Raw genomic sequence first — 15,607 nt, forward strand, 5'->3', positions numbered from 1 at the left:
ATTGGATTTGCGGTACGGTGACCCAGCGGTCGAGTTGCTGCCTTACAACACCAAAGACCCAGATTCCATCCTGACTCTGTAAGGAGTTTGTCCCTTCTCGCCATGACCAGCGTGGGTTTGCTCCGGGTGCTCAGGTTTCCTCCCTCACTCCAAGGACGTGCCGGTTGGTAGGTTAATTGGCTTCGGTAAAAAAATAGTGATTTGTCCCTAATGTGTAGGATAGTGTTGGGAGTGCGGGGATCGCTGGTCGGCGCGGACTCGGTGGGCTGAAGGGCCTGTTTCCGCGCTGTATTTCTAAACTTTAAACACCTCTCTGGATAGCAACCCAGCCAGTGTTGAGATGATGTTGGCTCCACTCACTGGGGCTGTCTGTGTCAGTTTATAATAGTATGACAAAATCTTATGATTTTCCTCACGATGAACAGACGCAGGGCTCTTTGCTGCGAATCCTGGAAGTGACCCCTGATGACATGGGGGATTATGTCTGCCGTGCTGAGAACACGTATGGAATGGAGCAGCTGATATTCTCAGTGTCTGTCACCTCCATGTCATCCAGTACGTATGCAGCTCAATTCTTCTTCACTGTTATTTGATCAGTCATTTTTTTATTACACCATTTGTTTTAACGTTTTGCCTTGTTACATGTTAAATGGGAGGCAGGTTTTTAACTGATCTTCAGCGGTTTTACATTGGAGGCAGAAGCAAAGTAGGCTGCCACTGATAAAGCATTTTTTGTCACAACCTCCCAAACTACATCACAGCTAAATATGTACTTTTGGATTGTCGTTACTTTGAAGAGGACCAAATAGGTTTCTCTCACAGAATCAAGTAACCTCAAAATGTAGAGAGCTAGCTCGTAGAGCTGCTGCCTCTGAAGCTCAGAGACCCAGGTTCAACCTTGATCCTGATGCAGTGATATGGAATTTGTATGCTCTAGGCTTACTGCTTGGTAGGTTAACTAGCCAATGTAAATTGTCCCTTCTGTAGGTTGGTGCCACGAGAATTGGTGGAGGGGAGGTGGGGCGACAGTGGTTGTGCAGAAGGAGAAAGATGGGGAAGTAAGTGAGGGAATTGGTCATTGTTAATTCAGAATCAGAATCACACTTTATTCGCCAAGTATGTTTTGCAACGTACGAGGATTTTCATCATGTTAAAGACCACATTTGCTCCTTCTTTATGAATAAGTACATTTTCTCGTGTTGCCTGCTCCAAATGTGTTTTATGATTGTCATTTTCTACCGAGAAACAGAGAAAACTTAGTTTTCTCATGCTATCAAGGCAAATCATACCATACATGTGTACAACAGGTAGCGCAGAAAAAGAAAGGAGAGAGAGTTCAGAATATAGTATTACAGCTACAGAGAACATACAGATTTTAATAAAGTGGAGTTGCAACGAGACAGAGTGGGATATCGGGAATACATCCTCAATTCATGAGGTCCATTAAATAGTTTGTGGAAAAAAATGTGTTAACTTTCACGAATGTAAGAAACGTCTGGACAAGCATTTGAAGGCACAGAAGACTATGGACATAATCTGAGTAAATGGGATTAGTGTAAACAGGTGCAACAGTCAGTGTAGGCTGAGTGGGCTGAAAGGACCATTTCCAGGCAGTACAACCCCATGGCACTCCCACTTTACACACAAACACTTTTGTGGCATTTAACAAAGGAAGCAGGCAACACAAGAAGATGTACTTATTCATAGAGAAGGAGCGACTGTGGTCTTTAACATGATGTAAGGGAAGGTAGAGGGGGTAGATTCAGTAGTAAAGTTCAAATGGAAATGGAATAAATACTTCAGGGGAAAACTGAACAGAATGCCAGGGTATGGAGAGGGGTGGGACTTCTTGGACAGCTCAGTTGCAGACACAATGGTCTTGCAACGTCCATTCTGAGCTATTCAATGCACCTGCAACACTAGTCATCAATGTGGGTCAGCAAGCAGAAGAAATGGCGGCATGGTGGCGCAGCGGTAGAGTTGCTGCCTTACAGCTCCAGACTCTCGCGTCCAATCCTGACTATGGGTGTATGGAATTTGTGCAGCCCCCCTGTTTCACCGGGTCCTCTGGGTTCCCCCCCACATTCCAAAGATGTACAGGTTTGGTATCATTGTAAATTGTCCCGTGTGTGTGTGTGTGTAGGATAGTGTTAATGTGCAGGGATCGCTGGCCGGCATGCACTTGGTGGGCCGAAGAGCCTGTTTCTGCACTGTATCTCTAAACTAAACTAAAAATTATTTGTTTAAATATTTCTGCTTGAGCGATTTTGCCAGCTATTGCTTTAACAGGACAATTATAATTCAGAAGTACTCAGCTGCCCTAATTGCATTTGTCATTGTATGGAAATGTGATGAATGCTTTAGAAAAAAGCTTGTGATGTGATGGATGCTTTTGCCTTCTTTCCAGCACAAATGTCATCGTTTTTTTTATTAAACTGCAACAGTTGGGATATAATTAACTTTTTCTCTGTTGTATAGGGAAGAAGTTACCTGTTATCACCACCAGATCCCAGGATGTTACAGAAATCGAAGGCAGTGACGCAGTCTTTCAGTGCCAAGTCACAGAGGGAGCTCGGCCGTTCCACATCGTGTGGAAGACACCTCATGAAAACCAACAAGGTACCAGCCAACAATCCAGGCAGAGTTCTGTTAGAATCGAACTTAGACACAAAATACTAGAGTCACTCAGCGGGACAGGCAGCATCTCTGGAGAGAAGGAATGGGTGACGTTTTGGGTCGAGACCCTTCTTCAGACTGAAGGGTCTCAACCCAAAACATCACCCATTCCTTCCCTCCAGAGATGCTGCCTGTCCCACTGAGTTACTCCAGCATTTTGTGTCTATCTTCGATTTAAACCAGCATCTGCAGTTCCTTCCTACAAAGGGTTCTGTTAGCAACAGGACATAAGGGATAGAGAGAGCGAGATCCCCTGAACTACATGTAAGATGGTGCATCTAAGTGGAGCAGAGTTGGAGTTGTCAACAAACATGATGTTAGCCTTTAAAAGTTCTGACTGGCGATCCTGTGTATGATACAGGCCAGTGACTGCCTGTGGCCAGCTGCTAATGAGTGTACAGGAGCAGCTGAGCAAAGTAAGAGACCTAATGTTCTCTTGCTCTTCAGCACTTTCCAATGAAGGTGGAATCGTTCAGCGATTACTTTATTTCCTGAATGCACAATGGAATTTTTTACGCAACAGTCAAGAAGACTGGAAAATAGGAGTAGGGATAAACCAGATACCCCCATAAACCCGGCCCACCATTCAATCTGATCATGACTAATCTTCCCCAAGCCTCATCATAGATACATAGAAAATAGGTGCAGGAGTAGGCCATTCGGCCCTTCGAGCCTGCACCGCCATTCGATATGATCATGGCTGATCATCCAACTAAGTATCCCATCCATGCCTTCTCTCCATACCCCCTGATCACTTTAGCCACAAGGGCCACATCTAACTCCCTCTTAAATATAGCCAATGAACTGGCCTCAACTACCTTCTGTGGCAGAGAATTCCACAGATTCACCACTCTCTGTGTAAAAAATGATTTTCTCATCTCGATCCTAAAAGACTTCCCTCTTATCCTTAAACTGTGACCCCCTAGTTCTGGACTTCCCCAACATCGGGAATAATCTTCCTGCATCTAGCCTGTCCAACCCCTTAAGAATTTTGTACGTTTCTATAAGATCACCCCTATCATACTGGATAGGTTGGGTTTAGGATATGTATGGATAGGATAGATTGAGAGGTATATGGGCCAAGCACAGGCAGGTGGGGCAATTATAGATGGGCCACGGTGTGGGCAAGTTGTTTCCACTCTGTATGACGCCAGTTCCTCATAGCCTCCAATTCCCTGATCTTTCAAAACAAATCTGAAGCAATTTAATGCTGCATCAAGAAGTCTTAACATCTCTCCCGCTTGCCTTGTATTTCAGACAACATGAAGATCAGTAGTGACGGCACCATGATAACAATCAGTAGAATTCGTCAGCAGGACCAAGGCCAGTACAAATGTATAGCGCGGAATCAATTTGGATCAGCATTCAGCATAATGACTCTGATCGTACAAGGTACAAAGCTGTTAGTCCCTAAGGCCGTAAACTCCATTTATCCAATTATCTCTACACATTATCAGTAGTTTGTCACACAACAACGATTTGCATGCTGCCAGTTCTATAGTGTTTCTCTCTTTTGTTTTACATTAGTATTTTCTCTCACCACGTACCTGTTTTGTAGACTTAAGGGCCTGTCCCACTTTCACGTCCTAATTCACAACCTTTTTTACTCGTGGACATTTTTCATCATGCTAGAAAAACGCCCCGACCTACTTGATGCCACGAGTACCTACGACTAGCATCACGGCCTGCTACGACCTACCTACGACCTCGTGACGACCATGCTGCGAGTATGAGTCAAGGGCAAACTTGGCAGAGGTTGTGAATTAGGTCGTGGAAGTGGGACAGGGCCTTTAGTGACAGACCAGATCTATTGGTGGAGTGCTCTCTACCACACCACGAGATGTGGGTTCAAGCCCCACTCCAAGTTATCACTGCCCTTCCTCACTGAAATGCTGCTGCCCTGCTGGGGCCACAGTCGCTCAGATGAGAGGCAAAGACAAGAAGCTGTCCATTCTCTCAATATAATATAGAATAGAATAGTTTCTTTATTGTCATTGTAACATGAACCATGTACAACGAAATTGTAAAATGTCAGCCAGTCAGTGCACCATTCAAACATTTCTAAAAGCTAACGATACATACAAGGTAAAATATTTAAAAAAAAGATAAACAACTAAAATAAATATCATGAAAATAGCACGCATAAACACCCAGCCCTACATCCTTCTGTCGATTTCACAGTCTCTTAGTATGTATCGCCCCTGCGTTCCTTGGCGGCTACATTTAGTGCCTTTATAGCAGTGGGGTAAAAACTGTTTTTAAGTCTGTTTGTCCTATAAAGGATACAAAGGATTCCCGGGCACCATGAGAGGGGAAGGTTTGCATTTCCTTGAGGAATCTAGCCAACATCTATCCCATGGTAGACAAAAATGCTGGAGTAACGCAGCGGGTGAAGCAGCATCTGTGGAGGGAAGGAATAGGCGACGTTTCGGGTCAAGAAACTTTACCTATTCCTTCTCTCCATAGACGCTGCCTCACCCGCTGCGTTACTCCAGCATTTTTGTCTGCCTTCGATTTTTCCAGCATCTGCACTTCTTTCTAAAACACCTATCCCTAGCACATTTCTACTCAAATAGCAAACTGGTTATTTATCTAATTGCAATCTTTCTGTATGCTTTTCCATACACTGCCAAAGCGATAGCACTACTGAGAACAGTTTATTAGCCCATGTTGGAGTTTGGGGCAACCTGCAGATTTGGAAGGTGCTCAATACAAACATTTGTTTTCTTGATTGGTCAACCATCTTCTTCTTGTCTAAATTGGAGCTCTTTGTTTTAGAGCAATGGGACATTTATTTTGTAATGCGCATTGGTGTAATTATGCTGTAAAGTTACATCAATTTGCATATCTAAGCTGCCAATAGGTGTGAGTGGGGACCTGGTACAACACTCCTGCACTGTACAAAGTTTAGTTTGGAGAGATACACATGGAAGCAGGCTCTTCAGTCCACCCAGTCCACGTTAACCATCGATCTCCCGTTTATCATATTGTTTACAGTGTACTATGTTTACATATTCTGTCGTGCTGCAACCAGTAAGAATGTTATTGTTCTATCTGGGACATATGACAATAAAACACTCTTGACTCTTGACAGTAGTTCTATGTTATCCCACTTTCTCATCCACTTCCTGCACATAGGGGCAATTTACAGAAGCCATTTGGCCCACAAACCCGTATGTCTTTGGGATGTGGGAGGAAACTGGAGCACACAGAGGAAAACCACATGGTCACTGGGAGAATGTACAAGTTCACACAGACAGCACCTGAGGTCAGGATCGAACCCAGGATCTCTGGCACAGAAGCTCTACCAAAGTGATCCCTGTTTCTGTTAATAAACACAAAAAGTTGGAGTAACTCAGCGGGAATCTGGAGAGATGGTGCTTGTCCCGCTGAGTTATTGCAGCTTTTTGTGTCTATCTTCGGTTTAAACCAGCATCTGGAGTTCCTTCCTCCACATTTCGTCTTTTTCTGATAATGTCCGTTTCATCGTGTGTTTTCTCCCTGTTCTATGTTGCCAGGACCGCCCACTGTGTCCGTCTCTCCCAGAGGTCCAGTAAGACTAGGGTTAGGTGATTCCATTACTCTGGAGTGTATTGGAATGGGAGAGCCTCGTCCGACAATCAGCTGGCATCGGTCTGGTGGCCGGCAAAGTAACAACGTGGGGAGAGAGCTGCCAAAGGAAGGCGAGCCCATCCTGACAGTGAGTACAAACTGATCCTCAACAAAGGTCTTCGACCTGAAGCATTCGCCTTGGTTCTCTTTCCACAGATGCTGCCTGACCTGCCGAATGTTTTTATTTATGATTCATAACTCTCATTCCCCTCTCTCCAGTTGCCCCAAGTAACATGTAGGCCATTTGGTGACTGGAGCCTACTGGTTATTGGTTTATCATTGTCACCTGTACTGAGATACAATGGAAAGATCTTGTTTGCATGCTGTCCAGTCAAATCAAATCATGCTAAGTATAAGTACAACAAACCATAGACAAGTACAACAAGAAGTGCAAAGAGAAAAATACCAGGGCACAAACTACAGTGTTACATCGTTGTCGTGTTACATCGTTGTAGTGTTACATTTACAAAGAGAAAGTAGACATTAGAGAGGCTGCTCTGTGCGAAGGACAGACCCTACATCCACAATCAGTAGACTGTCATTGGACTAATTAAAGTGGCAGTGTCCACCTCAGATGAACATGGAGCATAGAATATACACTTCACTTATTTCCACATTAAAACATCTGGTTACATTTATTTATAAAGTCAGCAGTACAAGGAAATTAGCAAGCTTGCGCTGATGCAGTGCAGATGTTGGTATGCTTTTAATGAAGTCAGCAAATACTCTCAGCAGTGTGCCCCTGCTTATGTAGAGCCTCATTTGCTGGCACAATGTCCGTAACCTTGCACTGCAATCAGCTGTAGATCAGTCAGTTAAACTGCATCTTTAAGTAGAGAATCATACCGAGATTGTCTACGGAATTGATGGTTGGATTAACAAACTCCACAGCAAATTCTGGCTTTCGGCTGGTTTGTTTCTCAGAATTATGAAGAATTTCTTTGAAGTTGAAAATCCAGTGACCTTTGAACTTTGAACATTATCTTAGAATGTCCTCAAAAAGGTCTTCAGATGTCTCTTGCCACCTAACAATCCATAACCGATCCAGGCTGTGCTTGATAAGCTGAAGTCTTGTGGTGTGCAAATATCATTTGCAATCCCTTGTGTCTCCAAATGTATAAGCATAACGGCACCAAGAAAAGCCATTATATCCCGCAGAATATTAAAACAAGTATCATTTAAAAATCTCAATTAAATCTACTATTAATTATGTATCTACTTAAAATCTTACATTTGCACATACTAACTTACAGCAAAACCTTATTTCTTATGGTCATGTTAGGATCACTTTTATGTATTGACATTCTTCATTAAATGTCCAATTGCTATTCCCATTGGAAACATCTTGAGTGAATATTCTGTTGTAATTGCACCATCCCAGCATTGCATACACCGGTGTAGTCCCGAACTGTGTAAACCCAACACTTCATCCTTCACTACAGAGAAAACCGTGCCCTCCAGCAGCTAGAATCAGTGTAAAAATGAGGACAATCTGAAACATAAAACGAGAACCAAGTTAAACCAACTCTAAACTGGCCCAATCAAAGTCAATCTCTTTATCCCAACTTGGCCTTAATTGTTGTACATTTTCCTTAGATCTGTCAGACCACTGCCATGAGCGATCACCAAACACACTCATTTTGTGTTACTTCATTTTTAATAATCTAAGACAAGTTCCTCAAAAGTGGGGGGAACAGTCAAATACAAAAAGGCTCAAAGCGCTGGAGTAATCCAGCAAGTTGGGAAGCATCTCTGAAGAACATGGATAGGCAATGTTTCAAGTTGACTTTTCGGGGCGGGACCCTTCCTCAATTAATGAGTTGCTCCAGCACTTTGTGTCTATTTTTGTAAACCAGCATCTGCAGTTCTGCCTACATTCAAATACTAAGATTGTACTGCTGAATTTTGTGCCAGTCTAATCCCATTTTCTGAACTTTCTGTTTCAGATATCCTCTGCCCGGCTGCAGGATTCTGGAACCTACACCTGCAGGTCGAGAAATATGTTTGGCACAACAGAGGCGCAGGTGGAGGTCATAGTCGACCGTTCACCCTCCACCCCTCAGACTCCTCAGGTCACTGCAGAAGAACCTTCAATAACCACCACCGCAGGCCAGATTGCTACCCTGCGCTGCTCAGCCACTGGTATGTCATGATGTAGACAAAGTCTACTGTTGATCGTGAGGCTTTTTGGATACCATTGATGATATAATCTCCTCTTCCCTATCTGCCTTATTTACACCTCTTGAGTGATTGAGAGTGTCCACAAAGAATAAGTGTAGAATGTCAGTAGGCTCAGGATGACTATTTCACACACAAACATTGTGGGTCGAAGGGCCCGTTCCTGCACTATACCATTCTATGTTCTATGTAAGACTGAGGGATGGTCTTTAGTAAGGGCAAACCATGGGCACCTCAATAAATATGTTTAAAATTCTTTGTTGAAGTAAGCGGCCATAATATTGCAGGAGGTTAAAGGAAAACCTAAGTATTGTTGCAGTAAGGAAAAATGTTTAATTTCAATGTGTGTCCATGCTGGATTTCTCTGCTTCTTATCGTTCCAGTAAAGATCGGACCTTTTCAGACAAGGAAAGGATATTTGTTCCAAGGGATTCACTGGCATTTCAACAGTCATCTTGATTCCTTAAAATGCCAGCTAACTTGGAACCTATTTTTCAATCATCTTCTAAAATACACCTTATTATATTTATCTTGCATCCTTTGGGTCAGGAAATGTCCCATTTTTTTCTCCTTTGTATTCCCAGTTTCCTGATTTGATTTTGTCTCTGGCATTTTGAACACTGCCTGGATCTGTTTTAAAATTAATAAATTTGAGAACTTCAACTGGCTTACCACAGAATTTCTCTTTATGGTAAAAAATCGAGCCCATCTTCCCTTTATTGTTGCACCCAAGCTCCTGAGAATCTGGAATTACTTTGTAGCTTGATGCTTTACCCACACACAGGGAAGCAATATCGTCATTCTGAGCTGCTAAAAGATCTTCTTTATACTGGCTCTCTTCTCGCTCCACTCTTATTTCTGATGTTGGATTTGTACCTAAAATGTCGACAATATCTCCCCCCCCCCCCCACTGATGATTTGCAAACAAAAAAAACGGGCCCTTTGGCCCAACTTGTCCATGCCAACCAAAATCCACCATCTAAACTAATCCCATTTGCCCACATTTGACCAATATCCCTCTAAACCTTTCCTATCCATGTACCTGTCCAAGTGTCTTTTAATTGCTATTATAGTATTTGCTTCAACCACCTCCTCTGGCAGCTCATTCCATTTACCCACAGCCCTCTGAGTGAAAATGCTTCCCCTTGGGTTTGTACTAAATCGTGCCCCACTCACCTCATAACAGCATTAGAACAGGTCCTTCATCCCACAATGTTTTGTGCCCAACATGGTGCCAAGTTAAACTGATCTCATCTCCCTGTGCATGATCCATGTCCCTCTATTCCCAGCGCTTCCATGTGCTTATCGAAAAGCCTCTTCTATGTCACTATTATATCTGCCTCCACCACTACCACCCCTGGCTGGGTGTCCCAGGCTCCCACCATTCTCTGTGTAAAACACTTGCCCGGCACATCTCCATTAAAATGTATCCCTCTAACCTTCTAGCTATGCTCTCTGGTGTTGGACATTTCCACCATGCGGAAAAATATTCTGTCTACCCTATCTGTGCCTCTCATAATTTGACATAATTTTGGAGCCCCCCCTTGGCCCTTTTCTAACCTGCTCTGTAATCTCATGCCTCACACCTCCATCATAAATGTCCTCAATTTTTTCTGACTCAAGCATTTTGAGTTCCATTGCAAGCGAACCTACATTGGAAGTTGTGTTTTAAAGTTGGTTGATATTTCCAGTGAGATTTGCACTGGTTTTGAATCACTTAAAAGAAGCAGAGCTCGTATAATTTCAAAGAGTATGTAGGCTGACCATGGGTGATGCATCCTATGTTGTTGGCCGCTTTCTCAAACCTCGGCTAGAGCAGCGTCGCTTGTAGCTGAAGAGACCAATGCGGGTCATTGAAGAGAATCAATTTCAAAGAGACTTATTAAGAATTTAGGTATCTTACATTAAATACCATGTACCCATGAAAACAGAAGAGAATCAAATTTAAAATGTGACTTCCTGTGGGAATTAATCCTTGATTTTTCCCCTCTGGTCTCTGCAGGTTATCCCACTCCAATTATTCAATGGTCTAAACTGCGGGCCCCGTTGCCATGGCAGCATAAGATTGTTGATGGATCATTGGTTATCCCTAATGTCGGACTACAGGATTCGGGCCAGTACATCTGTAATGCCTCCAATTCAGCTGGATTCAATGAGCTCTTCATAATGCTGGATGTAGAAAGTAAGTGCAATCCCATTGGAATAAAGCGAAATCTGTGGGAAGAGAAACAGAGTTAATGCTTCAGGTGATAAACATAAAAAGCTGGAGTAACTCAGTGGGTCAGGCAGCATCTCTGGAGAAAAAGAATGGGTGACATTTTAGCCATCTATATCTCTCCTCTATCTTTGGTATAAACCAGCATCTGCAGTTCCTTTCGACACGTCGATTTGTTGCACCATCAGGCTTTCAGCTCCAGAGTCATGCACTCAGTGACCATGTGGAAATTCTGAGGTGACAAGACATGCTACAGGAGATGCTCTGTGACCTTTGCTGGTGTGTTACTCTAGAAGAGTCAACTGATGGCCACTTGATTGTAATTGCTGAAAGTGATCATGTACTCTCTCCCAATCCTGAAATAACCATTGCTTTGTGCCGGGTCACTGGCAGGTGTTATGATGGTCCTCATGCTAACTTCCCTTGTTCCTTAGCCACACCGTACGCCACCTTCGATGTGGAGACTGTCTCTGTGCGTGTGGGCGAGATCGTCCGGTTACACTGCCTGTCCCAAGGAACCCCGCCGATCACATATGAATGGTCCAAAGTCAATGGAACCTTACCAGACCGGGCTGTCAAACGCAATGGAATCCTGCAGATTAACCTTGCCGTGGTGTCTGACTCAGGCCGGTACAAGTGTCTGGTGAAGAACAAAGTTGGTCAAAGTGATGCTATTGCAACAGTAAATGTGAAATGTGAGTACTGTGTCTTCGTTCCCCAATCACTTTACTCCTCGATCTTGCCTTCTTCTCCACTATAATCACTGTCCGTTAGTAAATCACGGGAATGGAAGCATTCCTAACCCTACCCTGTTAGGGTTGGGAATCTCAGCAGCTACTTTGGGTGGAACATGTTCATTAACAGTAACGTGACACTGACCGGAGGCTCTCTCTTCACTTCTATGCCGTTTACGACACCAGCTCCCCCCGCAGTGCGAATATCACCACAGATTGAGGTGAAAAATATCGGTGGCACTGTGGAATTCACCTGCTCGGTTATCGGTCACCCAGCACCCAGGATCGAGTGGTTGAAGGAAGGAGGACATTTGCCACCAAATCACAAAGTCTCCAAAGGAGTCTTGAGGTAGGACGATTGTAATTTTCTACAACCCTTCTCCAACATCAGCCACTCAGTATGTGTATGAAGGAGTGATGTTGCCTTTCAACGGGAGCTTCACAGCTCAAACAGCATCAAAATGTTAAGTGTGGACACAAAATGCTGGAGTAATTCAGCGGGTCAGCGATAGAGACAGATGTGAGCTCCAGAGGGACACGTTGTTGTGAACAGTGGAACTAGTTAATGGACTTATAGTGGATGGGGGGAAAGAAAGGGTTTTGTAGAAGTTACCTAAATTGAGCAAATTCAACTTTCTGGGTTGTAAGCTACCCAAGCAAAATATAAGGTGATGGGGAAATATGACTTTGCATGTGTCCTCAATCTGGCAATGCAAGAGGCTCAGGACAGAAAGATCAGTAAGGGAATGTGAAGGGGGAGTTAAAGTAGTAAGCAGCCATTATTGACTCATGTTAATTCTCCCATTTGGTACCAATCAGCACACGAACGCAACAGTGTGATAAAATGATACAGCAGCTTTATGGTGTGTACATACAGTGGCTTGCAAAAGTTTTCATACCCCTTGAACTTTTCCACATTTGTCACGTTACAACCACAAACGTAAATGTATTTTATTGGGATTTTATGTGATAGACCAACACAAAGTGGCGCATAATTGTGAAGTGGAAGGAAAATGATACATGGTTTTCAAATTTTTTTACAAATAAAAAACTGAAAAGTGTGGCGTGCAAACGTATTCAGCCCCCTTTACTCTGATACCTCTAAATAAAATCCAGTGCAACCAATTGCCTTCAGAAGTCACCTAATTAGTAAATAGAGTCCACTTGTGTGTAATCTAATCTCAGTATAAATACAGCTGTTCTGTGAAGGCCTCAGAGGTTTGTTAGAGAACATTAGTGAACAAACAGCATCATGAAGCCCAAGGAACACACCAGACAGGTCAGGGATAAAGTTGTGGAGAAGTTTAAAGCAGGGTTAGGTTATAAAAAAATATCCCAAGCTTTGAACATCTCACGGAGCACTGTTCAATCCATCATCAGAAAATGGAAAGGGTATGGCACAACTGCAAACCTACCAAGACATGGCCGTCCACCTAAACTGACAGGCCGGGCAAGGAGAACATTGATCAGAGAAGCAGCCAAGAGGCCCATGGTAACTCTGGAGGAGCTGCAGAGATCCACAGCTCAGGTGGGAGGATCTGTCCACAGGACAACTATTAGTTGTGCACTCCACAAATCGGGCCTTTATGGAAGAGTGGCAAGAAGAAAGCCATTGTTGACAAAAAGCCATAAGAAGTCCCGTTTGCAGTTTGCCACAAGCCATGTGGGGGACACAGCAAACATGTGGAGAAGGTGCTCTGGTCAGATGAGACCAAAATTGAAGTTTTTGGCCTAAATGCAAAACGCTATGTGTGGCGGAAAACTAACACTGCACATCACCCTGAACACACCATCCCCACTGTGAAACATGGTGGTGACAGCATCATGCTGTGGGGATGCTTTTCTTCAGCAGGGACAGGGAAGCTGGTCAGAGTTGATGGGAAGATGGATGGAGCCAAATACAGGGCAATCTTGGAAGAAAACCCTTTTGGAGTCTGCAAAAGACTTGAGACTGGGGCGGAGGTTCACCTTCCAGCAGGACAACGACCCTAAACATACAGCCAGAGCTACAATGGAATGGTTTAGATCAAAGCATATTCATGTGTTAGAATGGCCCAGTCCAAGTCCAGACCTACATCCAATTGAGAATCTCTGGCAAGACTTGAAAATTGCTGTTCACAGACGCTCTCCATCCAATCTGACTGAGCTTGAGCTATTTTGCAAAGAAGAATAGGCAAATATTTCAGTCTCTAGATGTGCAAAGCTGGTAGAGACATACCCCAAAAGACTTGCAGCTGTAATTGCAGCGAAAGGTGGTTCTACAAAGTATTGACTCAGGGGGGCTGAATATTTTTGCACTCCACACTTTTCAGTATTTTATTTGTAAAAAGATTTGAAAACCATGTATCATCTTCCTTCCACTTCACAATTATGCACCACTTTGTGTTGGTCTATCACATAAAATCCCAATAAAATACATTTACGTTTGTGGTTGTAACGTGACAAAATGTAGAAAAGTTCAAGGGGTATGAAAACTTTTGCAAGCCACTGTAATCAGTTCATTTTGAAATGGTGTTTATCTGACATTAAATTCCATTGTTGGTGATCTTACAGAATTCAAAACGTACAGGAAGGAAATGAAGGAGTTTACATCTGCAGAGCATTGAACCAATTTGGGCAGGCACAGGACAGTGCCAAACTGGTCATCCAAGGTAGGTCTTAGATACTTTGTTGGCTCAAAGAAGTGCTACATTTAGTTCTGCACACAGCACTCCCACATGTGGTCCCACCTGCAACCTGACAACTGGATCATGATGTCATACGTAGATCTGGTCACCCAGTATTGGAAGTATGTCATTAAGTTGGAAAGGATATAGAAGAGATTCACCAGGACGTTGCCACTGCTTGTGGCTTGAATTATAGTGAGAGGTTGGGTAAGCTGAGATTTTTATTTTGAACGAAGGACGCTCAGGGGTGACCTTATCGAGGTGTGCAAGAGCATGTGGGGCATAGATAATATAAAAGCTCACAGTCTTTTTCCCAGTCTAAAACTGGAGGACAATAGACAATAGGTGCAGGAGTCGGCCACATTCACACGAGTTCTGTATTGCCCCACTTTCTTATATATTCCCTACACACAAGGGGCGACTTACAGATGCCAAGTCCACAAGTCTTTGGGATGTGGGAGTAAACTGGAGGATTCATCAAGGGCTGGAGAGGGGTGATAACTCAAAGGTGGGAGCTTCAAACATCCTCACAGTGTATAGGCCTGGTCCTGCGTATGGGAACTTTTTCAAGAGAATTAAACTTGATTTACTGGAATCTCAATGACTAGATTCTGAGTCCTCAATGACAGCAACGTGAGCATCTGTGAAGAACATGCTGCTATGTTCTTCTTGATAAAGACTCCGATATAGATATTGATATCATCACTTAATCATGGGCAAATCATTTTACAGATATCCATTGAAGAACTGGCAACCAATATCAAGGATTGGTCTTTCCAAGTATAGCCAGGAGATATAATTTTTGTGTGGGATTTTGATCTGAGCATTTGGAAATGGGTGAAAAAGGAAGAAAAGGAATCTGTCGGAAGGATTGTAAAGACTTTTCAAGATTAGGTCTGGTTTAGATGCACCGTTATATGTGAATAACCAGACAACAGTGATGCAAGAGGTAGAGCTGCTGCCTCACAGCTCCATGTCTGTGTGGAGTTTGCACGTTCTCCCTATGACCAAGTTGGTTCCTTCCACATGCTACAGTTTCCTCCCACATCCCGAAGACGTGTGGGTTTGTGGCTTAATTGGCATCTGTAAATCGTCCCTGGTGTACAGAGAATAAATAAGAAAGTGAGGCAACATAGAACTAGTGTGAAGCGGAGATTGATGGTCAGTCAGTGGGCTGAAGGACCTGTTTCCATGCTGTGTCTCTAAACTAAACTCAAAGAGAAGAATGGCTAGGTGGGTGAGTTACAAAAACAGTGCCATTGGACCCAAAAGTGCACACCCTCAAATGTTGGGAGAGTGAGAAACATAAAACATTGAACACATTAGAAATCTATTGGTCACCTGCAACATTGAGATAATAAACACTGTAGACTTCAGCAAGTCCTCTGTTGGAGGAAGTTTTATGGAATAATAATGACTTTTCCCATTGGGACAGGTAGCACCTCTGGAGAAAAGGAATGGGTGACTTTTTTCGGATTGAGACCCTTCTTCAGCTCTTTGTGTCTCTCTTCGGTTTAAACCAGCAT

At 43.4% G+C, this 15,607-nt stretch overlaps 1 protein-coding gene across 8 annotated transcripts in view; it reads left to right on the plus strand.

The window, feature by feature from the left end:
- The window catches only part of hspg2 (heparan sulfate proteoglycan 2), a 365,099-nt gene that overhangs the window by 298,251 nt on the left and 51,241 nt on the right, over positions 1-15,607 (plus strand). For all 8 annotated transcript variants that reach the window (XM_033047940.1, XM_033047944.1, XM_033047946.1 and 5 more), the window contains 9 exons: positions 426-555; positions 2,479-2,619; positions 3,934-4,068; positions 6,195-6,376; positions 8,235-8,430; positions 10,469-10,648; positions 11,116-11,376; positions 11,602-11,764; positions 13,969-14,066. In XM_033047940.1, coding sequence (XP_032903831.1) covers positions 426-555; positions 2,479-2,619; positions 3,934-4,068; positions 6,195-6,376; positions 8,235-8,430; positions 10,469-10,648; positions 11,116-11,376; positions 11,602-11,764; positions 13,969-14,066 — 1,486 coding nt within the window. The remainder of the gene's footprint in view (positions 1-425; positions 556-2,478; positions 2,620-3,933; positions 4,069-6,194; positions 6,377-8,234; positions 8,431-10,468; positions 10,649-11,115; positions 11,377-11,601; positions 11,765-13,968; positions 14,067-15,607) is intronic.

Source organism: Amblyraja radiata, chromosome 31 (genome assembly GCF_010909765.2).
Source record: "Amblyraja radiata isolate CabotCenter1 chromosome 31, sAmbRad1.1.pri, whole genome shotgun sequence".
NCBI classification, from domain to species: domain Eukaryota; kingdom Metazoa; phylum Chordata; class Chondrichthyes; order Rajiformes; family Rajidae; genus Amblyraja; species Amblyraja radiata.